Source organism: Bubalus bubalis, chromosome X, assembly GCF_019923935.1.
Source record: "Bubalus bubalis isolate 160015118507 breed Murrah chromosome X, NDDB_SH_1, whole genome shotgun sequence".
Taxonomy (NCBI): Eukaryota; Metazoa; Chordata; class Mammalia; order Artiodactyla; family Bovidae; genus Bubalus; species Bubalus bubalis.
Window position 1 is genome coordinate 68,099,681 of NC_059181.1, and position 25,903 is coordinate 68,125,583.

At 38.4% G+C, this 25,903-nt stretch overlaps 1 protein-coding gene and 1 pseudogene across 8 annotated transcripts in view; one reads left to right on the forward strand and one right to left on the reverse strand.

The window, feature by feature from the left end:
* Positions 1–25,903, reverse strand: part of ATRX (ATRX chromatin remodeler) — a 287,562-nt gene that overhangs the window by 218,172 nt on the left and 43,487 nt on the right. For 7 of the 8 annotated variants that reach the window (XM_044936882.1, XM_044936879.1, XM_044936880.1 and 4 more), the window contains one exon: positions 1,472–1,584. In XM_044936882.1, coding sequence (XP_044792817.1) covers positions 1,472–1,584 — 113 coding nt within the window. Of the gene's footprint in view, positions 1–1,471; positions 1,585–16,244; positions 16,382–25,903 lie in introns of those variants that run through there. The other variant, XM_044936884.1, reaches the window with a different exon arrangement.
* LOC102411803 lies at positions 12,194–13,736 on the forward strand (annotated as a pseudogene).

Below are 25,903 nucleotides of genomic sequence, written 5' to 3' on the forward strand. Positions count from 1 at the left end.
TACATTTTTAAAATGTCATGGTTCCAGCTTGTTTGAGATTTGAAAAGGCTAAAGACCAAGTAACATATACAGTGTGGGCTCTTCAACGGGATCCTGGTCTTGGGAGGGTAGGGGACTTACCTATGAAAACACTGTTGGGCAATTTATGAATTAAGACTAGAGATTGTGGATTAGATAAAAGTACATATTTCATTTTTTCCACCTATTTATTGATTCCATTGTTATTCATAACTTCCTGTATTTTGATGCTGCCATTTCAAATTATTTTCCTTCTGATTTAAGAAAACCCTTTGGTATTTCCCCTAGTGGACATATGCTGACATCATTCTTACTTATTTTTGGCCATGCCTCATGGCATGCTGAATCTTAGTTCCCTGATCAGGCATCAAACCCATGCCCCCTGCAGTAGAAGGGCAGAGTCTTAACCACTGGACTGTCAGGAAAACTCCAAAGTTTTATCCACCTTCACTTGTGAAAGATGTTTTCACTGAGCAGACTATGCTAGCAATTATTTTCACTTGGCCCTTTAAATAAATCATTTATTTATCATCCAGCTTTTAACATTACTGTTGTCAAATGAGCTATCAGTGTTACTGTTCAAAAACATTCAACATTAAAAAAGCAATGACTGTTTTCCTCCAGCTGCTTCTAAGATTTTTCTCTTGGTTTTTGTTCTTTAGGAGTTTATTATGATTTTCTTAGTTGTAGTTTTCTTTCCATTTATCCTGCTTGAGGTTCACAGTGTTTCATGAATCTACATGATGTCTTTCTTCACTTTTAGGAAATGCTCAGTGAGTATCTCATCAAACTCAGATTCTGAACCATTCTCTCTCTTCTTTCCTTCTGGGACTCTAATTACACATAGGTTAAACTTTTCACTGTGATCTGCCACTCTTCATACTTCTTGTACATATTGTGTTTGTGTGCAAATAGGCCTGTGTGTGTTTGTGTCTGTGTACGCACGCCTGTGTGCATGTCCACCTCTTCTATATGCGCCTACCCTTAAAAACTTGAAAACAAATGATGGTAATCATCACATGATACAATATACTTTTAAAAAGGAAAAAGGAAGGTAGAAAGGAGATGTTGTTTTGTATTTTAAAAATGTATGGACCAAATCTATGCTGAAAAGTTATCAAAGAAAATAAAAACATAACTCATAATACATGAATAACTTTTAGAATAACATATTTCTGTACTGCTCCCACTCCTATCTATTTTAAAGTTAACAGTCATCACCCACTTCTATAAAACATTTCCATTACAAATAAAACCTTCAGTGTATGCTTCTCTAAGCACCTAAAACCATAAAACCTTAAATTTTTTACTTATCTGAATCAAAATCTATAATATCAGATATTACCTAACTCCTAGAAACACAGGGGCTATTAAAAAATTTAATAACTTCAGATCCTCAAAAATAAACGGTAAATAAGACTAGAAGATATTGCAATTCTTTTTTCCAATTTACCTGTGCTTTGGTTCATCACAAGTCTTGGAGGAGAACTTGTTTCTTCAGATTCCTCTGATGAGTGTGCCAGAAAGTCATGAAGCTTCTGCACCAATGTATTCAACTTGCTTTCGCTGTTAAAATAAAAGTTTTAAGAATATCCTTATTTACGAGGTCATATATTGAATTAAATACATAGTTTAGTAAACTGAAAATCTATCTACACTGTAAGTGGTCTGAAACAAATAAAATAAAACTTAAAGAAAATGTCTTTTCTTTATTTCACTGAGGATATGAAAACATGAGTAACAAACTCTACATGTACACTTATCTACAAAGTATAATTCAAGGACTGTGATAAACCATTATGGAAAATAATATGAAAAAGAATATGTGTGTGTATATATATGTAATATATATATAAAACTGAATCACTGAGCTGTATGACAGAAATTTAAAACTCTATACATGAATAACATATTTTTAAAATAAAGTATAATTCAAGGAAAATATTAATAGTATGAGATTCTGCTTTACATCATTTACAATAATAATTCATTCATTTTTCAAATACATTTCCTGAGCACTTACTCTCTGGAAGCCTTCAGTAGTTTTTTGTTTATTACTCTATTTTCTGTTTAGAACAGAGTAATTTTATAAATGATAAACACAACGATGAATAAAACATAGAATGGGATTTAGAGCTCACAGATTCCCATGGAAATATTTATGTAAGTGTATTATTACAGTATATCCTACTAAGTTATATAATAGATGCATCTGTAATCCAACAGGGTTACAAAAGAATAAAAGTTTAAAATGCAAAAAATTCAAATCCTCTGTGTATCAAAAGATACCATCAAGAAAGTGACGAGACAACCCATTTAACTGGGGACAACTATTTTCAAATCATGTACCTGAAAAGGCATTAATACCCTTTTATATAATATATATCCTTTTAATAATATAAAGACTTCTTACAATTAAACAATAAAAAGACAAACCCAACTGTAAAATGGGTTTTAAAGAACTTAGTTATACAACAACTCAACAACAAAAAGCCCAAACAAAAACTGGGCAGAAGACCTAAATAGACAGTATTCCAAAGAAGGCATATAGATGGGCAATAGGCACAAGAAAAGATATTCAACATTTCTATTTACTAGAGAAATCAAACCAAAACTACAGTGAAATACCATACCAGTCAGAAAGGTCATCGTTAAAAAGTCTACAAATAATAAATGCTAAAGAGGGTGTAGAGAAAAAGGAACCCTCCTACACTGTTGGTGGGAATTTAAGTTGGTGTAGCCACTGTGGAAAACTCTATGGAGGTTCCTCCTAAAACAAAATAGAATTACCATTTGACCTAGCAATCCCAAACCTGGGCATTCAAAAAGATACATGCACCACAATGTTCATAACAACTCTATTCACAATAGCCAAAACATGGAAACAATTTAAATGGTCAGTGACAGATAAATAAAGATGTGGTATATCTATACACATCACCATATGTAAAATAGATAGCCAATGGAAATTTGAGCTATGACTCAGGGAGCTCAAACTGGTACTCTGAAACAACCTAGAGGGGTGGGATGGGGTGGAAGGTGGGAGGGAAGCTCAAGAGGGAGGGGCATATGTATAACTATGACTGATTCATGCTGCTGTATGGTGGAAACCAACACAATATTGTAAAGCAATTACCCTTCAATTAAAAATAATAAAAATGTTAAAAAGAAGATATGATACACACACACACAGTGAAATATCACTCAGCCATAAAAGAATGAAAAAATGCCATTTGCAGCAACATAGATGCAACTAGAGATTATCATACTAGGGAAGTAACTCAGAAAGAGAAAGACAAATACCACATATCATTCATATGTTTAATCTAAAATATGACACAAATGAACCTATTAAACAGAAACAGAATCAGCTCTAGAGAGCAGACTGTTGTTTGCTAAATGGGGCGGGAGAGTAGGAGGGGGGCTAGAGTGGGAAATTGGAGGCAGCAGATTTAAGCTTTTATATACAGAATGGGTAAACAAGAAGGTCCTACTGTATAGCAAAGAGAACTATATTCAATATTCTATGATAAATCACAATGGAAAAGAATATTTTTTAAAGAATGTATATATAACTGAACCACTTTGTTGTAGAGCAGAAATTAATACAACACTGTAAATCAACTATACTTCAATTAAAAAAAGAACTTAGATATACAATTATGCAAAAAATACACACAAATGGCCAGGAAGCACATGAAAAAATGCTCAAGATTATTAGTCATTAGAACAAAATATAAATCAAAACCACAATGAGATACTATTTTATACACATTAGGATGAATATGATCATTGTATCTTAAAACTAAAGGGTTGGCAAGGATGTAAAGAAATTGGAACCTATATACATTGATGGTGGGAATGTAAAATGGGACAGTCAGTATGAAAAACATTTTAGTGGTCAGCAATTCCACTCCTAGATATATACCCAAGAGAATGAAAACATATGCCCATGCTCAAAAAACTATACAAAGTTCATAGTAGCAATATTTATAAAAGTCAAAAGCAAAAAGTATCCAAATATCCATCAACTGATAAATAAACAATGGGATATTATACCCCAATAAAAAGGAATGAAATATTCATCCATACTAAACATGGATGAACCTTGGAAACTTTATGATATAAAAGGCAGACACAAATTCCTATATGTTGGATGATTCTGCTTATACATGTAAAATATCCAAGTAGGCAAATCTACAGAGGGAGAAAGTAGATTAGTGGGTACCCAGGGAATGGAGAAGGCAATGGCACCCCACTCCAGTACTCTTGCCTGGAAAATCCCATGGACCGAGGAGCCTGGTAGGCTGCAGTCTATGGGGTTGCTGAGAGTCGGACACGACTGAGTGACTTCACTTTCACTCGTCACTTTCATGCATTGGAGAAGGAAATGGCAGCCCACTCCAGTGTTCTTGCCTTGAGAATCCCAGGGACGGGGGAGCCTGATGGGCTGCTGTCTATGGGGTCGCACGGAGTCGGACACGACTGAAGCAACTTAGCAGCAGCAGCAGCAGGGGATGGAGGAAGGGGGAAATTGGGAGGTATGGGCTATCTTTGGGGACAATGAAAATATTCTAATTTTAGAAAGTGGTAACAGTTGTACAATATTGTGAATTTAGTAAAAAAAAATTTTTTTTAACTGAATTATATACTGAAATGATTTTAAATGGTAAATTCTGTTTTATGTGAATTTTACCTCAATGGAAAATAAAAAGTAGAGGATGGAATTTAAGAATGTATGTAATACATGTTTTAATGCCATTCTCCGAAATCATATTAAAAAAAAAAGAATTTACCTTAAAAAAAAGAATGTATGTAATAAAACATAAGACATAAAACTTGTGCACACACCTCCCCCAAAAAAATCCATAAATAAAATTTAGTCGGCAAAATCATCTGAAAATAAAAAGCTTCTTATTATATTAACTAAAACTGGGAATCCCTGATGGTCCAATAGTTAGGACTCCAGGCTTCCATTGCAGAGGGCATGGATTCAATCCCTGGTCAGGGAACTAAGATTTCATATGCCATACAGTGTGACCAAAAATAATAATAATAAATTCCTAGTATATAAATGAATAAAAGACAATTAAAAAATGGAATATAACTATGTAAAAAAAGAACTGGGAGAAAAAGTACTCCAATCTCATGGGGTCGCACGAGTCAGAAACAACTGAGTGACACAATGAGTATATGAATGAATAAAAGACAAAATTTTTTTTTAATGGAATATAACTATGTAAAAAAAAATTAGGAGAAAAGCACTCCAATCTCACTAATCATCAAAAGAATGTACATTAAAACACTAAGGTGGAGCTTCTCTGGTGGTCCACTGGTTAAGAATCTGCCTTGCAATACAGGGGACATAGGTTTGACCCCTAGTCCGAGAAGATCCCATGTGCCATGGGGTAACTAAGCCCATGCACCACATCTACTGAGCCTGCGCTCTGGAGTCTGCGAGCCTCAACTACTGAGTCCACGTACCACAACCACTGAAGTCTTGTGCCTAGAGCCTGTGTTCTGCAACAGAAGAAATCACTGCAACCAGAAGCCTGCCCACCATAACAAACAGTAGCCCCTACTCGCCACAACTAGAAAAAGCTCAGCAACAAAGACCCAGCAGAGCCAAAAATAAATAAATAAAAGACTTTAAGAAAAAACCACTAGAAATCAGGTAATATCTGTGAGGCCTTCATAAGCCAGACACCTCCCAGATTCAAGCAGGGTGCTGGGCTCCAAGGCCAGTGGCCCCTCCGTACCAGTCTTCTATGTTTGCTTGGAAGATCCAAGATATTTAAGGAATGAAAAAGAAATGAAATTTAACAGGCATACTGCAACTAGAGATCTTGTGTGAGATTTCGTTGTTGGTAGAGAGGGTTGTTTTTAAAAAATCTTTAAACAAACTTGACTCTAGAATATAGATACCAAGAGGTTATGGTTTCTATTTTTGCCATAACCTTTCTTTGGAAATGAGTCAGATGTCCAAAAATATTATCAAGTCACTCAGTGCCCTTAAATCTTCAACTAGAGAATGGAACCAGAAGAAAAGACAAGAAGGAACAATGTCATTCTACATCTTGTTCCATCAACAGATTAGCAAACATTGAAAAAATTGTACTTTAGAAATGAAAGTATAGCAAATGATGTAGAAATGATACAGCATAATGATGATTATCCTGTTCATTCCTAGAACTCACAGCAATCCAACCACAAAACCAGCTATCACATGAATTCATGCTGTAGCTGAACAATGTCAAGACTATGAATAAATCAATGCAGCTCATTAACAGTACGATTATATGTAAAAATTAAAACAAGAGGACACAATTCAGAACTTACTAGGGCTTCCCTGATGGCTCAGTGGGTAAAGAACCTGCCTGCCAATGCAGGAGCCATAAGAGATGCGGGTTCAATTACTGGTTCAGGAAGATCCCCTGGAGAAAGAAATGGCAACCCATTCCTGGAGAATCCCATTGACAGAAGAGCCTGAATTATAAGACCAGCCAGAAGCCTAATGGTGAGAAAATATTGATACTTAAAAATTTTGCCCATTCATTTGAAAAAATTTCTCTTTAAGGGCAGATGTGAATTTTGGAATTAGACAAATGTCATTTAGAATACGCACTAAAATTAGTTTTGACAAATTCCATAGTATTCCTTAAGATTTATTTTCTTGACTATCTTCTAAATTGTTCAGAAATCTATTTAAGAGACAGCATTACAGAGTGAAGTCAAAAAGATAAACACCATATTAACACATATACGTGTAATCTGAAAAAAATGGTATAGACAATCTTATTTACAAAGTAGAGACAGAGACACAGACTTACAGAACAAAATAGATACCAAGGGGGAAGTGGGTGGTGGGATGAATTGAGAGATTGGGACTGACATATATATACTATCAATACTATGTAAAAAATAGGTAACTAATGAGAACCTACTGTATAGCACAGGAACTAAACTCAGTGCTCTGTGTTGGCCTAAATAGGAAGAAAATACAAAAATGAGGGGCTATATGTATATGTATAGCTAATTCACTTTCCTGTACAGTAGAAACTAACACAACATTATAAAGCAACTATACTCCAATAAAAGTAAAAATAAATAAAAATGCAAAAAATACAAATGAAAATAAAAGATAGCACTTATCAACCCTTTTGTAAATTGAAAGATCTTTTCCTAAGGCAAAACTGCATGCATTAACTTATCAGTTTTATAACTGTGAACTATTGTAAGTTATTTTGATTAAATCCAGATGTGGTTGTCATTCTATTACTCCTTCATCAAAATGGGAAACTTACTCAACCAGTACTAAACATTATATCATTCAAGGTCCTAGATAAAAATCCTTAAAATGATCCTACAAGAGTAAAGGACTTTCTTGGTGGCACAATGTATAAGAATTTGCCTGCCAATGCAGGGGACACAGGTTTGATCCCTGGTCTGGGAAGATTCCACATGCTGTGGAACAGCTAAGCCTGTGCATCACAACCACTGAGCCTGACTCTAGAGCCTGCAAGCCATAATTACTGAGCCCAAGAGCTGCAACTACTGAAGCCTGCACACCCTAGACCCTGTGCTCCACAAAAAGAGAAGCCACCACATTGAGAAGCCCACGTACTATAACTAAGAGTAGCCCACACTCACCGCAACTAGAAAAAGCCTGAGTAAAGCAACAAAGACTTATCACAACCAAAAATAAATAAATAAACCTTGAAAAAAAGAGTAGTTAAAAATTTATTTTAGAGGAATGTGATCACCCTTTATACTTACAGATATACGATTAACAACATGGGCTTGATGTAAAATCTAATCTATCTTTAAGTAAACCAAAATAAAAATCTAAAGTGCTAATGTAAGATAACCATATCATACATGACTGAATTTCAGACCAAGTTTTAAGTCTAATATCAGTGTTTTGAACTATGGGCCATGTTTTTTACCTTGAATGTTTTACAACTTTTTTTCCATGAGGAACTCTAGAGTTCTAAAAATTACTAGTGCTTCAACATTTCTGCATTACTAATTGGATAACCATATGTGTAAAAGAGCTAGCCTTTTTTAATTAAACTTTTCATTTTGAGATATTTACAGATTTACATGTAGTTGAAAGAAAGATTCTATGTATGTGTTACCTAGTATTTCACAATAGAAACATCTAACACTGGGAATTCCCTGTGGTCCACTGGTTAGAACTCTGTGCTCACAATCCCATGGGCTCGGAACTAACAAGCCTCATGGTATGGCCAAAAAACAACAAAAAATAAAAACCAAAACCCTTATTTTTAATTTTCACCCATTCATCTACTTGTTCCAACGAATAAGCAGCTATTTTTAAAACACAGCAATAGATCACACAGTATGTCTGAAATTTGGAAATATCAATAACCTCTGATATGCAGATGACACCAACCTTATGGCAGAAAGTGAAAAAGAACTAAAGAGCCTCTTGATGAAAGTGAAAAAGGAGAGTGAAAAAGTTGGCTTAAAGCTCAACATTAAGAAAACTAAGATCATGGCATCCTGTCCCATCACTTCATGGCAAACAGATGGGGAAACAGTGGAAACAGTGGCTGACTTTATTTTTCTGGGCTCCAAAATCACAGCACATGGTGACTGCAGCCATGAAACTAAAAGACACTTACTCCTTAGAAGGAAAGTTATGACCAACCTAGATAGCATATTCAAAAGCAGAGACATTGCTTTGTCAACAAAGGTCCATCTAGTCAAGGCTATGGTTTTTCCAGTGGTCATGTATGGATGTGAGTGGGACTATAAAGAAAGCTGAGCACCAAAGAATTGATGCTTTTGAACTGTGGTGTTGGAGAAGACTCTTGAGAGTCCCTTGGACTGCAAGGAGATCCAACCAGTCCATCCTAAAGCAGATCAGTCCTGGGTGTTCACTGGAAGGACTGATGTTGAAGCTGAAACTCCAATACACTGGCCACCTGTTGCAAAGAACTGACTCATTTGAAAAGACACTGATGCTGGGAAAGATTGAAGGCGGGAGGAGAAGGGGGTGACAGAAGATGAGACGGCTGGATGACATCACCGACTCCATGGACATGAGTTTGAGCAAGCTCCAGGAGTTGGTGATGGACAGGGAAGCCTGTCATGCTGCAGTCTATGAGGTCGCAAAGAGTAGGACATGACTGAGTGACTGAACTGAACTGAAGGACATAACATAAGTCGATTAGAATCAAGTGGGACCAAGATGGCAGACAAAGACTAGACCTTGGTCCTCAATCAGTAAGTGACATGACACACCCAGAGGTACCATGACAGTTCCAAAGCACTGTTAAAAGACCAAGGAGTGGGCAGTGCCCCAAATCCTGGAAATCTCCGTCCCTTCCCAACAATAGTTGGAATAATCCTCCAACTCATTAGCATATTAAATTACCCAGCCTATAAAAACTAACCAGACCCCATTTTGCAGCCACACAAGCCCTCTGCAGTGGTCTACACTCTGTCTATGGAGTGTGCCTCTCTCAGAATCTGAATAAATCTACCTCTTACCTATCACTTTGTCTCTCACTGAATTCTTTTTGTGATGAGACATCAAGAACCTGAGCTTTATTTGGCCCTGAAACCAGGTACCACAGGTTTTGGCTGGGTTTGAGTCCTATCCAAATGGGGTCAAGTCCCAATCTGAGGTAAATGGTTTCATGCTCACTTAACAATTGTTTAAAGTAGCATATTATAATCCAAACTGTAAAGGAAGAGTAAACTTATCTCTGTCCACAGATGACAACTTATATGTAGGAAATCTTAAAAGAATTCATAACAAAAATTCTTAACACAGTTAATAAACAAATTGTAAAGCTGGTGGATACAAAATTCACACAAAAAAATCAGCTGTATTTCTCTATACTAACAGCCAACAATCCAAAATGGAAACTTGGAAAACAATTACATTTACAATAGCATCAGAAAGAATTAAATATTTAGGAATAAATTTAACCAAGGAGGTGGAAGACTTCTGGTAAGCTTCAAAACAGCAATCTTTTCACAGCCAGAAAAAGTTAAAAACACAAATATTTTTAAGATGGCAATACTACTCAAAGTGGTCTACAGATTCTTTTCAACTCCTATCAAAATCACAAGATATTTTTGCAGAAACAGAAAAATCAATTCTAAAATTCTTGAGGAATATTGAATAGTCAAAACAATTATGAAAAAGTATAAAATCAAAGAACTCACAATTCCTAATTTCAAAACTAACTACTAAACCAACAGAATTTACCATATAACACAGGGAACTACACTTAATATCATGCAATAACCTAAACTGTAAAATAATGTGGAAAATATATGTGCATAACTGAATCACTTTGATGTATATAACATATATATATATATATATATAAAACACAATACAGTAAATCAACTAAACTTAAAAAATCTAAATGCAGAGCTAAAATAATTAAAACATTGTAGTATTGGCAGAAGAACATATAGAACAATGGAGTATAGAACCTAGAAATAAAGCCTTGCATATATGTGGTCAATTGATTTTCAAGAAGGGTATCAACAATATACTACAGGAAAAGGACAATATGGAAAAAACTGGACATCCACATGCAGAAAAATTGAATTGGACCCTTGTCTTACACCACATACAAAAATTAACTCAAAATTCATCAAAGACCTAAAAAGCGTAGCTAAAACCATCCATTAAACTCTATAGAAAATAGAAGGGGAATCTTCATGATATCGGATTTGGCTATGCTTTCTTGACTATGATACCAACAGCACAGGCAACAACAACAACAAAAAATAAACTGGATTTCACCAAAATGTAAACATTTTGTGCACCAAAGGCTATTATCAAGAGAATAAAAAGACAACCCACAAAATGAGAGAAAATATTTCTAAATTATATATCAGAAATGGTACTGATAGTCAGGAAACATAAAGAAATCTTACAATTCAACTAGGAAAAAACCAACCAACCAAATTCAAAACTGAGCAAAGGCACAGCAATCAAAAAAAAAAAAAAAAATGAAATAAAACATATTCAAATTGGAAAGGAAAGATAAAACTGTGACTATATGCGTATGACATACAATACAGAAATTCCTAAGGATTCCACACAAAAACTATTAACTAATAAATGAATTTAGCAAAGCAAAAGAATATAAGATTAATATACAGAATATGTTGCATATCTTTATACTAACAATGAAATCTCATAAAGAGAAAGTAACAAGAATCCCATTTAAAATAGCATCCAAGGAGTTCCCTGGAGGTCCAGTGGTTAGGATTTGGTGCTTTTACTGCTGGGGCATGGGTTCAATACCTATTCTAAAAACTAAGTTCCTGCAAACCACACAGTGTAGCCAAATAAATAAATAAATATAAAAATAATTTTAATAAACAGTATAATAGAATCCAAAAACATAAAATACCTAGGAATAAACCTAACCAATGAGGTAAAACAGCTATACATTGAGAACTATAAAACAGTGAAAAAGGAAACAGAAGATGATTCGGAGAAATGGAAAGATATCCCATGCTCTTGGATTGGAAGAATATTGGTAAAATGGTCATACTATCCAAAGCAATCTACAGACTTAATACAATCCCTATCAAACTACCTATAACATTTTTCAAAGAACTAGAACAAATAATCATAAAATTAATATAGAACCACAAAAGATCCAGAACTGCCAAAGCAATCCTGAGGGAAAAGAACAAAGCTGGAGGCATAACCCTCCCTGACTTCAGACAACAGTATAAAGTTACAGTAATAAAACAGCATGCCATTGGCACAAAAACAGACATATAGAAGAACAGAACAAAATAGAGAGCCCAACAATAAACTCAAAACATCTACAGTTAAATAATCGTCAACAAAGAAAGCAAGAATAAACAATGCAGAAAAGCCAGTCTCTTCAACAAGTGGCAATAGGAAAGCTAGACAACCTCATCAGTGGTAAATCAGTGAAGTTAGAACACTCCCTCATACCACAAAGAAAAATAAACACAAAATGGTTTAAAGACCTAAACATAATCATGATACCATAAAACTCCTAGAAGAAAGCATAGGCAAAACATTCTCTGACATAAATCGTATCAGCGTTTTCTTAAGTCAGTCTCCCAAAGCAATAGAAATAAAAATAGGAGTTCCAGTTCGGCTCTTTGTGCAGCTTCAGCAGCAGCTCTGGGAAAAATGGCAGCCTGGGCGGGTTTCCAATCTGTGGCTCCCAGCGGGGCGTAGGAGCCTCAGGGAGGGGTGGGCGTGGTGGCTGCCCTGAGCCTAGGCAGGGCACTGGGGAGTCTGGTGCATATGGGCCCAGCACCCGAGTCAAGGTCTATACCGCTCCTGGGTGCCCAAAGCAGCCTATCCAAGACCAGGTATGTTACCAGGCAGCCAAATGACACCTCAGGGACCCTCCTTGGGACCCCCTGGTTATGAGGGGAACCCTTCAGTCTGACCTGGCCTGGCTCAGTCAGAGATGGACCAGTCCCACAAGAGACCTGCGCCTCAGCAGATCCAGCAGGTCCAGCAGCAGGCAGTCCAAAATTGGAATCACAGTGCAAAAAAACGATGGCTGACAAAATTCTATCTCAAAGGATTCGTGAAATGGTACCAGAATCCTAAGCCTATATGGATCTCTTGGCTTTTGAAAGGAAACTGGACCAGACTATCGTGAGCAAATGGCTAGATATCCAGGAAGCCTTGAAAACGTCCCATCAAGCAAAAACGAAAGCTGTGTATTTTCATTTCTAACACTTTCAATCTGGCTAAGTCAGATGCCAAGGATGGAGAAGGGACGGTGGCTTCCAGGGAGCTTCAGGTAGAAGGACAGCTCCTGGAGGGTTCAGCCTTGTCCAAATATGCCACCACCAAACAAAAGAGGAAGTTCTTTTCTTTTAAGTCCTTGGTAATCGAACTGGACAAAGACTTGTATGGAGCAGACAACCATCTGGTAGAATGGCACAGGACCACCACTACCCAGGAGACAGATGGCTTCCAGGTGAAATAGCCAGGAGATGTGAATATACGGTGTACTGTCCTGCTGATACTGAATTACCAGCCTCCTCAGTTTAAATTAGACCTTTGTCTGGCTTGGCTCCTGGGCATCCACACCCAGACCTGTCCAGTGATCATTCAAGCACTGTGGCAATATATTAAGACACATAAGCTCCAGGACAGACATGAGCGGGAGTTTGTCATCTCTGACAAGTACCTCCAGCAGATCTTTGATTCTCAATGTATGAAGTTTTCAGAGGTCCCCCAACAGCTCCATGCCTTGCTTATGACACCTGAGCCCATCATCATTAATCATGTCATCAATGTTGACCCGAATGATCAGAAAAAGACAGCTTGTTATGACACTGATGTGAAAGTGGATGATACCTTGAAAACCCAGATGAATTCTCTTTTGCTGTCTACTGCTAGCCAGCAGGAGATTGCTACTCTAGACAATGAGATCCATGAGACAACAGAAACTATCAATCTGCTGAAGACCCAGCAAGAGTTCTTACTGAGCTTTGCCAGAGACCCTCAAGGTTTCATCAATGACTGGCTTCAGTCCCAGTGCCGGGACCTCAAGACCATGACTGATATGGTGGGTAACCCAGAGGAGGAACACTGAGCAGAGTTCTACTTCCAGCCTTGGGCCCAGGAAGCTGTGTGCCAATATTTCTACTCCAAGGTGCAGCAGAGATGACAAAAATTAGAGCAAGCCCTGGGAATACAAAATACATAGGGCTTCACCCACAAAGCCCTAATTTGGCTGCGCCAATTTCTTTATTTGGGCCCTGTGCTGTGTCTCATACTCTTGCCTGGGGCCTTCCAGGGGATGCTGTCGGTTTTAGGACAACACCAGAATGAAGAGGATATCACGTGACAGCGGTTATCCTCTTCCACCCCATTCCTTCCTGTCCCCAGCTTCCCTTTGCCCCACAAATTTCGCATGTGCCACTCCCCTCCCCTGGTCTGCTTAGGACATCTAAATAGTATTAGAGAGAGAACCCATAGTTTGATAATTAGTGCAGTGAATGGACTGGGCCTAAGGCCAAGTGGTCTTCAAGGGGACCAACTACACTGATCCTGCCCTTCAGAGACCCAGGAGTTAGGAGCTGTAGCCCCTTCTCCACAACTCAGGCCTGGGGGCACTCTATAAACTAGTTGATCTTGGATCTCCTGATAACAGAATCCAATTTCCTTCCTTCCCTCCACAGGTTTGGAGCAAACTCTCCCTTCACTTGTTGCCCTCTAGCACTAAAGGAACCCTGGCTCTTGGGCTCCACTGAGCCCGAGGTCAGTCTACAGCCCTCCAGATGGGCTTGCTGTCTCAGTGCTTCTCTCCACTTCCTCGGAAGGGGGCCCACATCAGTATCAGAGTTTGTTCTCATAGTATTGCTCCCTCCCAGCACACTCCCTGTAGCTGCTGTTAAGGATTTCCTCCTGTCTGTCCTAACCAAGGGCATTCAGGTAGGGGAATCTTGCCTGTCCATGTCAGAGCCCTGGGAACCTAACCTAGGGTGCTGTCATTGCCAGCAGAGGATGTTCCTTCCTGCGTGGAGGTGTGACTCATTCATTCACTCTACCCTGCCTCCCCCATCTGCCGGGAGCCGGCATATTGCATATTGAGTGCATATTGCATATTGAGTGCAGCACTTTCCACAGCATCATCTTTCAGGATCTGGAATAGCTCAACTGGAATTCTATCACTGCCGGGAGCCAGCGTGAGGAACTCCGCCCATGACAAAGGTCATGAGGAAGGAGGCTTGACATACGCAAAGGCGGGATCGAGCCTCAGGAGTCCCCCTGGAAATTCTCGAGCATCTACCTCCCAAACCAGAGTCTGCCTACTTTCTGCTTTTTGCTTTCACCTACACCTCTGACTTTACAGGGGGCTGTCCCCCACTACCTCTCTCTGAAAAAAGAGTTAGCTTACAGCTCCAGTTAATAATTCCTGGGTGTGACAGTGTTTCAACCTAAAAACTCCTTTGGAAATCCTCTAGCCTGCCTGAATAGGTTTTTCAGGCCACATGTGATTGCTCACAGCCTCCCAACCGTGAGAGGCACGAGATGCTTTAAACCTTCTAAAAACAGGTTTCTTAGAAAAGTTAGAAAGCTATTAGTGTAAGTATAATGGGCTGATTAGAAATTGTATTGGTGAAGGGTTTTTCATTTGTTGAGCCAATGTTTGTTGCTAAGTCTCCGTATCCCCTGCCCTTACACACATTAATGAATATATAGAAGAAATAAGTATTAACCTTTGATATAAATCACGTTAGACCTTAGGCTAAGTAAATTCTTTCCTTAACTAAAACCCACTATACCCTCACCCTATAGGAATGTAACTTTATTTGGGTGGCGTCTGTTTTAAGAATAATCACCCCTGGAGAAATAAGTGTCCTGGTTGACTGACCGCTGTCACAAGGAGAGGGTCATAAATTGTCAGCAGGCCCCCCGGCCAGAAGATGATGTAACACCCCTAAGACCTCTGTATACATTTGTATGAAGCACCTGACTTTGATAAAAGTCAGGACTGCTGACCCCGCGTGACTTTTGCATACCATCTCAGTGTATAAAAGTAGACCATGGAAAATAAAGAATTGGGATCAGTTCCTCGAAAGACTGGTCTCCCCATGTCTCTCTCTCTCTCACTCTGGTTGAGTCTCCATCTGGAGCGCGGAACCCACCATGCTTACTAATTATGCCTGGGCTTCTAAGATCCAACCGGGGAGGCCTCAGTGTCTCCTCTCCTTCGGGAGAACGGAAGGACACCTGTGGCCTACGTAAGTGGTGCAAACTTCTTGTCTTGAAGTTTTATTGGTCCCCCGCGTAAACCAAGCTACTCAGCCTCTTTTCTCCACTGAATTTTCCTACTGAGCTATCCTTATTCTATTACTCTTTATATCCTTAATTAACGTTTAATTAAGCAGTTGTTTCCTGACCCTCGCCTACGCCGTCTCTCCTTCGAATACCCTGGATCAGCTGCGGCTGGACCCCGGCACCCATCCTTTCATGGAGAAACAGGCCTGCAATCAAATAGGTAAAAGCCCTGGGCCATCCCAGTCTTTCTTTCCCTTGTCTGCCCATTTGACACCCACTGGTGACTTCTAGGGCACTGAGGAGTGAAAGCACCTAGGGATAGAGAGAGCTCTGACTTGGGTTTGTGACTCATCTTTCTCCCTGCCTCACAGGATTGTGACTCCCCAGCCCACACCCTCAAAGCTTCAGACCCCTCAGCTAGCAGCAGGACCTTATTCTGCAATCTTGGCCCCTTGGAACTGAGATGGCTTCATATCTTTCCAGGAGAGTCTCAGATTCTTCCAGGTTGTATCACCCCCAAGTTAGCATATCCCAGGCTCACAGACTCAGCATAGCAGGGTGGAAGACCTGGGCACAGAGAGGGAATTCTATTCAGCATGGGCTGTAAAGCTGCAGAACTGACAAAGCCCCTGCTTCCCCACCCCCTCCTCAGACTCCTGCAAGCACATCCCCCAGCCCTGTATTCCTTGACCGTTCCATGCTGGGGACAACAGGACTTTCTGCTCATCTTCTCCTTCCAGTCATTATCCCCCCACTCCCTGAAAGGTTCTCCCCAGAGTGACACTGGACAACCTCTGTCCCTGGGGTTGGAACCATAAGGAAGCTCAGCACTCCTACAGTGTCCCTGTTGAAGATAACTGTTTTTATTAACTGAATTATTATGTTTTTTTCATGGGCCAAAAATTTTTTTGTACTGTCCCCTTATCGATATCACCCAGTTTCAATAAAAGAATCTTCTGGAAAAAAAATAAACAAATGGGACCTAAGCAAACTTAAAAGCTTTTACACAGCAAAGGAAGCCATGAACAAAAGAAAAAGAAATGCTAGAAAATATCTGCATATGATGTCACTGACACAGGATTACAATTCAATATAAAAAAAAAAATCAAACAAATGAGAAGACCAAAAGACATTTCTTCAAAAAAATAAATGGACAACAAGCACATGAAAAGATGCTCTACATCACTGATTACTAAAGAAATGCAAATCAAAACTGCAATGAGGTATCACCTCACACCAATCAAAATGGCCATCACCAAAAAACCCACAAGTAAAAACACTGGAGGGTGTGGGTCTCACCTATACTGATGGTGAGAATGTACACTAGTGCAGCCATTATAAAAAACAGTATGGAGGTTCCTTCAAAAATCAAAACTAGAATTACCATACAATCCAGCAATCCCGCTCCTGGGCATGTATCCAGAAAAGACAAAAACCCGATAATTTGGAAACATATATGAACCACAATGTTCACAGCCAGACTATTTACAATAGCCAAGATATGGAAGCAATCTAACTGTCCATCAACAGATGAACACATAAAGAAGATATGGTATACATACACAATGGAATATTACTCAGCCACAAAAAAGAATGAAATAATGCCACTTGCAGCAACATAGATAGACCTACAGAATACCATACTGAGTGAAGTTAAGTGGGAAACAGAAAGAAATATTATTTAATACAGCAGGGGATGCCCTACATACGAACCTTCGAGTTGTGAACTTTCAAAGATGTGAATCTATTCCAAACCTATTACAGTATAGCAGTATAGAGTCAAATGTGTTAGTTGGATACCTAGGCTAACTGTTGGATTTACGAACAAATTGGACTTACGATTGCACTCTCAGAATGGAACTCATTTGTATGTAGGGGACTTACTCTTCTACTTTTATGGGAAATCAAAAAAATAATACAAATGAATCTAAGTACAAAACAGAAACAAACTCACAGACCCAGAAAACAAACTTATGGTTACCAAAAGGTAAGGGGAAGGAATAAATTAGAAGTGTGGGATAACGAGATACATATCACTATACATAAAACAAACAACAAGGATTTACTGTATAACACATGGAATTATGGGCATCCCCAATGGCTCAGTGATAAAGAATCTGCCTGTAATGCAGGAGACACAGGAGTTGTGGGTCTGATCCCTGGTTCGGGAAGATCCCCTGGAGTAGGAAATGGCAATCCACTCCAATATTCTTGGCTGGAGAATTCCATGGACAGAGGAGCCTGGCAAGCTACAGTCCATGGGGTCACAAAGAGTCAGACACAAATGAGTGACTAGGCACTGACATTAACATGGAATTATATTCAGTATCTTGTAATAAATTATAATAGAAAAGAATCTTTAAATAATATATATGTATACACATATATGATGCTGCTGCTGCTGCTGCTGCTGCTGCTAAGTCACTTCAGTCGTGTCTGATTCTATGCGATCCCATAGATGGCAGCCCACCAGGCTCCCCCGTCCCTGGAATTCTCCAGGCAAGAAGACTGGAGTGGGTTGCCATTTCCTTCTCCAATGCATGAAAGTGAAAGTGAAGACGCTCAGTCGTGTCCAACTCTTAGCGACCCCATGGACTGCAGCCCACTAGGCTCCTCCATCCATGGGATTTTCCAGCCAAGAGTACTGGAGTGGGGTGCCACTGCCTTCTCCACACATATATGCTAAGTGTATATAAGTAAGTATGTATAACTGAATAACTTTTCCGTACACCTGAAAGAAATACAATATTGTAAATCAACTATACTTCAATTAAAAAAATGTAAAATATTCAATTCAGCAAAAAAAAAAAAAAAAAAATTTTAATGGGCAAAGGACCTGAACAGACATTTCTCCAAAGAAGACATAAAAATATCCATAAACACACAAAAGGAGATGCTCTACATCCCTAGTCATTGAGAAATAAAATCAAAACTGTAAAGATATAACACTTCACACCTGTTAGGAGCGTATTATGCCCTTTCAAAAAAAAGTAAGGAAAATAACAAGTGTAGGTAAGGAAGTAACTGGAAACATGAGAGTAACGCTGTTAGGAATATCAAATAGTGCATTTACTGTGAAAAAACAGAAAAAATAGTACAGTTCAGTCCCTCAGTCGTGTCCGACTCTTTGCAAACCCTTGGACTGCAGCACGCCAGGCCTCCCTATCCATCGCCAACTCCCGGAGTTTACTCAAACTCATGTCCGTTGAGTCAGTGATGCCATCGAACCATCTCATCTTCTGTCATCCCCTTCTCTTCTTGCCTTCAATCATTCCCAGCATCAGGGTCTTTTCAAATGAGTCAGTTCTTCGCAACAGGTGTCCCAAGTACTGCAGCTTCAGCTTCAGCATCAGTCCTTTCAATGAATATTCAGGACTGATTTCCCTTAGGATGGACTGGTTGGATCTCCTTGCAGTCCAGGGGACTCTCAAGAGTCTTCTCCAACACCACAGTTCAAAATCATCAATTCTTCAGCGCTCAGCTTTCTTTATAGTCCAACTCTCACATCCATACATGACTACTGAAAAACCATAGCGTTGACTAAACAGATCTTTGTTGGCAAACTAATAGTCTCTGCTTTTTAATATGCTATCTAGGTTGGTCATAGCTTTTCTTCCAAGGAGCAAGCGTCTTTTAATTTCATCACTGCAGTCACCATCTGCAGTGATTTTGAAGCCCAAAAAAAGAGTCTGTCAACAGTTTCCGCTGTTTCCCCATCTATTTGCCAAGCAGTGATGGGACCAGATGCCATGATCTTAGTTTTCTGACTGTTGAGCTTTAAGCGAACTTTTTCACTCTCCTCTTTCACTTCATTCATCAAGAGGCTCTTTAGTTCTTCTTTGCTTTCTGCCATAAGGGTGGTGTCATCTGCATATCTGAGGTTATTGATATTTCTCCTGGCAATCTTGATTCCAGCTTGTGCTTCATCCAGCCCAGCGTTTCTCATGATGTACTCTGCATATAAGTTAAATAAGCAGGGTGACAATATACAGCCTTAACTTACTCCTTTCCCTATCTAGAACCAGTCTGTTTTTGCATGTCCAGTTCTAACTGTTGCATTCTGACCTGCATAAAGATTTCTCAAGAGGCAGGTCAGGTGGTCTGGTATTCCCATATCTTTCCGAATTTTCCCCAGTTTGTTGTGGTCCACACAGTCAAAGGCTTTGGAGTAGTCAATAAAGCAGAAGTACATGTTTTTCTGGAACTCTCTTGCTTTTTCGATGATCCAACAGATGTTGGCAGTTTGATCTCTGGTTCCTCTGCCTTTTCTAGATCCAGCTTGAGCATCTGAAAGTTTATGGTACACGAACTGTTGAAGCTGGGCTTAGAGAATTTTCAGGATTACTTTGATAGCGTGTGAGATGAGTGCAGTTGTGCAGTTTCTGAACATTCTTTGGCATTGCCTTTCTTTGGGATTGGAATGAAAACTGCCCTTTTCCAGTCCTGTGGCCACTGCTTACTTTTCCAAATTTGCTGGCACATTGAGCGCAGTATTTTCACAGCATCATCTTTTAGGATTTGAAATAGCTGAACTGGAATTCCATTACCTCCACTAGCTTTGTTCATAGTGATGCTTCTTAAGGCCCACTTGACTTCACATTCCAGGATGTCTGGCTCTAGGTTGATGATCCCACCATTGTGATTATCTGGGTCGTGAAGATCTTTTTTGCATAGTTCTTCTGTGTATTCTTGCCACCTCTTTTAATATCTTCTGCTTCTGTTAGGTCTATACAATTTCTGTCTTTTATTATGCCCATCTTTACATGAAATGTTCCCTTGGTATCTCTAATTTTCTTGAAGAGATCTCTAGACTTTCCCACTCTATTGTTTTCCTTTATTTCTTTGCACTGATCACTGAGGAAGGCTTTCTTATCTCTCCTTGCTATTCTTTAGAACTCTTCATTCAAATGGGTATATCTTTCCTTTTCTCAATTGCCATATGATCCAGCAATTTCACTTCTGAGTATATACCAAAAGAAATGAAAGCTGGCACCCAAACAGAAATTTATACATCAATGTTCATATCTGTATTATTCACAAGAGCCAAAAAGGTGGAAATAATTAATATGTCCATAATAACAGGTGAATGGATAAGTAAAATGTAATATACAAATGGTATGGTACAAAAGGAATGATACTCCCTAAAAAGGAATGAATTTCTGATACATGCTATACCACAGATGAACTTTGAAAACATTATACTAACTAAATAAGCCACTGCACAACAAAAGGAGAAACATTGTATACTTTGACTTAGATGAAGGTCCTAGAGCAGTCAAATTCATAGACAGAAAGTGGAATAGGGCTGGAAAGAGGTAAGGAATGCCGAGTTATTGTTTAATGGGTACAGAGTTTCTGTTTTGGAGATGGAAAAGATCTGGAAATGGAGAGTAACAATGGTTACAAAAGACTGCCACTGTACTTAATGGTACTGAACTGTAAACTTAAAAATAGTTAAAATAGTAATTTTTCAAAAGATATTTGATATATCAAACAAATATTAAAAGAAAGCTGGTATTGTGTGGCCACAAAGCTATGAATGAGGACATGTACAAACTGTAGTATTATTTGTATCAGAAAAAAATTTGGAAATAACCTAATTAACCATAAAAAATGGGAAGGACAGATTATACATTTACATGACAGATTATACCAGTTGATCTAGTGCTATATTAATCAAAATACATCAAAAAATAGTTTAAATGGAACTTAAGCATTAGCTATAATGTTCTAACAATTTAAAGTATGAAAGAACTACAATTTAATAAGTAAATTATTTTAATAATAAAGCAACTTAGCTTGCAGAAAGGACATGAGAAGCCCTGAGGGGAGCTAGTTTGCACCTCCTGGCTCAGGGGAATGGGGGCCAGCGGTTAAAAAGGGGTTAGGTAAAGCACACCTCCCAGGACCAAGTGCCCTGCTACCCACACAGGACATTGTTCCCAAGGCCAACCATAGTTACCATTCAGCAGCTAACAGGAAAATGGCTTTGATGAATATATAAAGGAAGAGTAAAGATGTTGAGGGATATATAAAGGCAGTATGAGTGGGACTGGCATTGTGAAAAATGGATGCAATGGTCAAGCCAGATTATGTCATCACTTCTGACAGCCAATCTCTCACTATAAAAACTGAGTGCACCTTTGAAAACACAGTTTTCTTGAAAGCTAGAAGAGAAGTTTGAAGAAACCACAGCTGTTGGTAGAAAACCTCAAACTGTCTTCAACTGAGAATGTGTTATGAACAATGTCACCTGTACCAGGATCTATGAAAAGGTATTACAAAAATTCCAACATCATTTTAGAGGAACAAGCTGTTAAAATAAACAAGCTCAATTTGCTGAATCTTCACAATACTATTTTTCATCACTGTGTTCTATTATCTCTATCACACATGTTTTATACACAACTATTTCCAAGCACTGACTTAATTAGGATCATCCCTACATATAAAATCCTAAAAACACACCAAAGATATTACTGGACCTCATCAATTTGGTAAAGATACTGGATACAACTATCTACTGTATTTCTGTAAAATAACATGAACTATCAGAAAGGGAGCTTTAAAAAACAATACCATTTACCACCACACCAAAAATCTCACTAAAGCGTTAAAAGACTTGTTTGTACTCTGAAAACTGTAAAACACTGATGAAAGAAAAATATGACACAAACAGATGGAAAGATGTATCATGTTCATGGACTGGAAAAATTAATAGTGTTAAAATGACAATGTTACCCAAGGCAATCTACATATTCAATGAAATCCCTATCAAAATACCAAAGACATTTTTCACAGAACTGTAACAGGAGGGAAAGGGGCAGGGCAAAACTTTTGAAAGAATAACATCACCCAAGGCCATTCTAAATGATTAGAATCAAATGGGACCAAGATGGCAGACAAGACTAGATCTTGGTCCTCAATCTGATCCATATGACACACCCAGAAGTGCCATGACAGTTCCAAGGCACTATTAAAAGACCAAGGATTGGGCAGTCACCCAAATTCTGGAAATCTCCACCCCTTCCCAAAAATAGCTGGAATAATCCTCCCACTCATTAGCCTATTAAATTACCCAGCCTATCAAAACTAACCCCACCACAGTTCATGGCTGCACTCACCCTCTGTGATGGCCCACACTCTGTCTGCGGAGTGTGCTTCTCTCTGTATCTGAATAAATCCACTTCTTACCTATCACTTTGTCTCTCACTGAATTTGTTCTGCAATGAGACATTAAGAACCTGAGCTTCATTAAGTCCAGAAACCAGGAATAATGGAAGATAATGATTGTATATTTCATCATGTGGATGTGCTGTATTTTATTTAATTAGTTCCTCTTTGGTTAACATTTAAAGTTGTTTTCAGTTCTGTTCTATAATAAACAGTGCTTCAATGAATATCCTTGTATATATATCTTTATGAGCTAACTTCTAGATTAAATTCCTAGAGGCTACCTTCTAGATAGCATATTGAAAAGCAGAGACATTACTTAGCCAACAAAGGTCCGTCTAGTCAAGGCTATGGTTTTTCTAGTGGTTATGTATGGATGTGAGAGTTGGACTGTGAAGAAAGCTGAGCACCGAAGAATTGATGCTTTTGAACTGTGGTGTTGGAGAAGACTCTTGAGAGTCCCTTGGACTGCAAGGAGATCCAACCAGTCCATTCTGAAGATCAGCCCTGGGATTTATTTGGAAGGAATGATGCTAAAGCTGAAAGTCCAGTACTTTGGCCGCCTCATGCGAAGAGTTGACTCATTGGAAAAGACTCTGATGCTGGGAGGGATTGGGGGCAGGAGGAGAACGGGACGACAGAGGATGAGATGGCTGGATGGCATCACTGACTCGATGGACGTGAGTCTGAGTGAACTCCGGGAGTTGGTGATGGATAGGGAGGCCTGGCGTGCTGCGATTCATGGGGTCGCAAAGAGTCGGACACGACTGAGCGACTGAACTGATTTTTTTATGAATATACATGAAAAAATTCTCAACAAATATTAGCAAACTGAAGCCAACATCACATAAAAAACTCCCATACAGAGACTTCCCTGGAGGTTCAGTGATTAACACTCTGCCTGTCAATGCAAGGGACACAGTTTCAATCCCTAGTCTGGGAAGATTTCACATGCCACGGAGCAACTAAGCCTATGTGCCACAACTACTGAACCCACATGCCACAACTGCTGAGCCCACATGCCCTAGAGCCTGTGCTCTACAAGAGAAGCCACCACAATTAGAAGCCAGCACACCACAAGGAGGAGTTTCTCTACTGGCATAACTAGAGAAAACTCAAGTGCAGCAATAAACATCCAGTGCAGTCAAAAATAAATATAAATAAATAAACAACCTGTGTTAAAAAAAAAGGTCATACACCATGACCATGTGCGGTTCATCCGAAGTTCACAAGGATGGTTCAACATATGCAAATCAGTCAATGTAATATACCACATTAACAAAAATCTGGAGTCAAAAACGACATGATCATCTCAATAGGTGCAGAAAAAGCATTTGACAAATTCAGCATCCATTCATGAAAAAAAATCTTAGCAAACTGAGTATATAGGGAAAATATCTCAACATAATAAAAGCTATTTATGACAAACCCACAGCCAATGAAATACACAATGGGAAAAGCCAAAATGCCTTTCTGCTAAAATCTGGAACTAGACAAGGATCCCACTTCTATTCAACACAGCATTGGAAGTCTTAGTCATAGCAATCAGACAAGAAATAAAAGGTATCCAATTTGGAAGGGAAGAAGTAAAAGTGTCACTACATGAAGATGATATGATAGAATATATAGAAAACCCTAAGTACTCTACACAAAAACTACTAGATCTAATCAATGAATTAAGCTAAGTAGTAGGATACAAGATTAATATCCAGAAATTGTTTGCATTTCTTTACATGAACAATGAAATGTCAGAAATAGAATGTAAAAAAAAGTTGCTTTAAAATTGCAACAAAAAATAATAAAATATCTAGGAATAAACTTAACGAAGTGAAAGATTTATACATTGAGAACTATAAAACATTAATATAGAAAATTAAAGAGAATTCAATGAAATGGAAAGATATGCCATGCTTTTCAGTTGGAAGAATTAATATTGTTAAAATGGTCAAGACTAGCCAAAGCAATCTACATATTTAATGAGATCTCTATCAAATTACCCATGACATTTTCCACAGAACTACAACACATAATCCAAAAACTTATATGGAACCAAAAAGGACCCAAAACCACCAAATCAATCCTAAGGAATGAAAACAAAACAGGAGGCATAACTCTCCCAGACTTCAAACAATACTACAAAGCTACAGTAATTAAAAAAATAGTGTGGTATTGGTACAAAACCAGATATACAAATAAAAATAACAGACTACAGAGCCCAGAAGTCTACACACTTATAGTCAATTAATCTTTGACAGTCACACGATGCACAAAAATATATTCAAGTAGCCTAAAGACTTAAATATAAGTCTTCCAAGGCAATAGAAAAAATAAACAAATGGGACCTAGTCAAACCTACCAGCTTTTGCAGAGCAAAGGAAACTATTTCTATGGAATGGGAGAAAATATTTGCAACTGATACAGCCAACAAGGGCTTAACCTCCAAAATATACAAACAGCACATACAATTCAACAACAAAAAAAGCTATCCAATTAAAAAATGGGCAGAAATCCTTAATAGCCATTCTCCAAAGAAGACATACAGATGGTCAAACAGCACATGAAAAGATGTTCAACATCACTAATTATTAGAGAAATGCAAATCAAAACTAAAATGAGGTATCACCTCACACCAGTCAGAATGGCCATCATTAAACGTCTAGAAACAATAAATGCTAGAGAGTGTGTGAAGAAAAGGGAACCCTTCTACGTTGTTGGCTGGGAATGTAAGTTGGTGCAGCCACTATGGAAAACAATATGAAAGTTCCTGAGAAAATTAACATTAAAATCACCATATGATCTAGCAATCCCACTCCTGGGCATATACCCAGACAAAACTATAAATCAAAGAGATACATGCACCCCTATGTTCATAGCACCACTATTTACAATAGCCAAAACATGGAAACAACCTAAAGG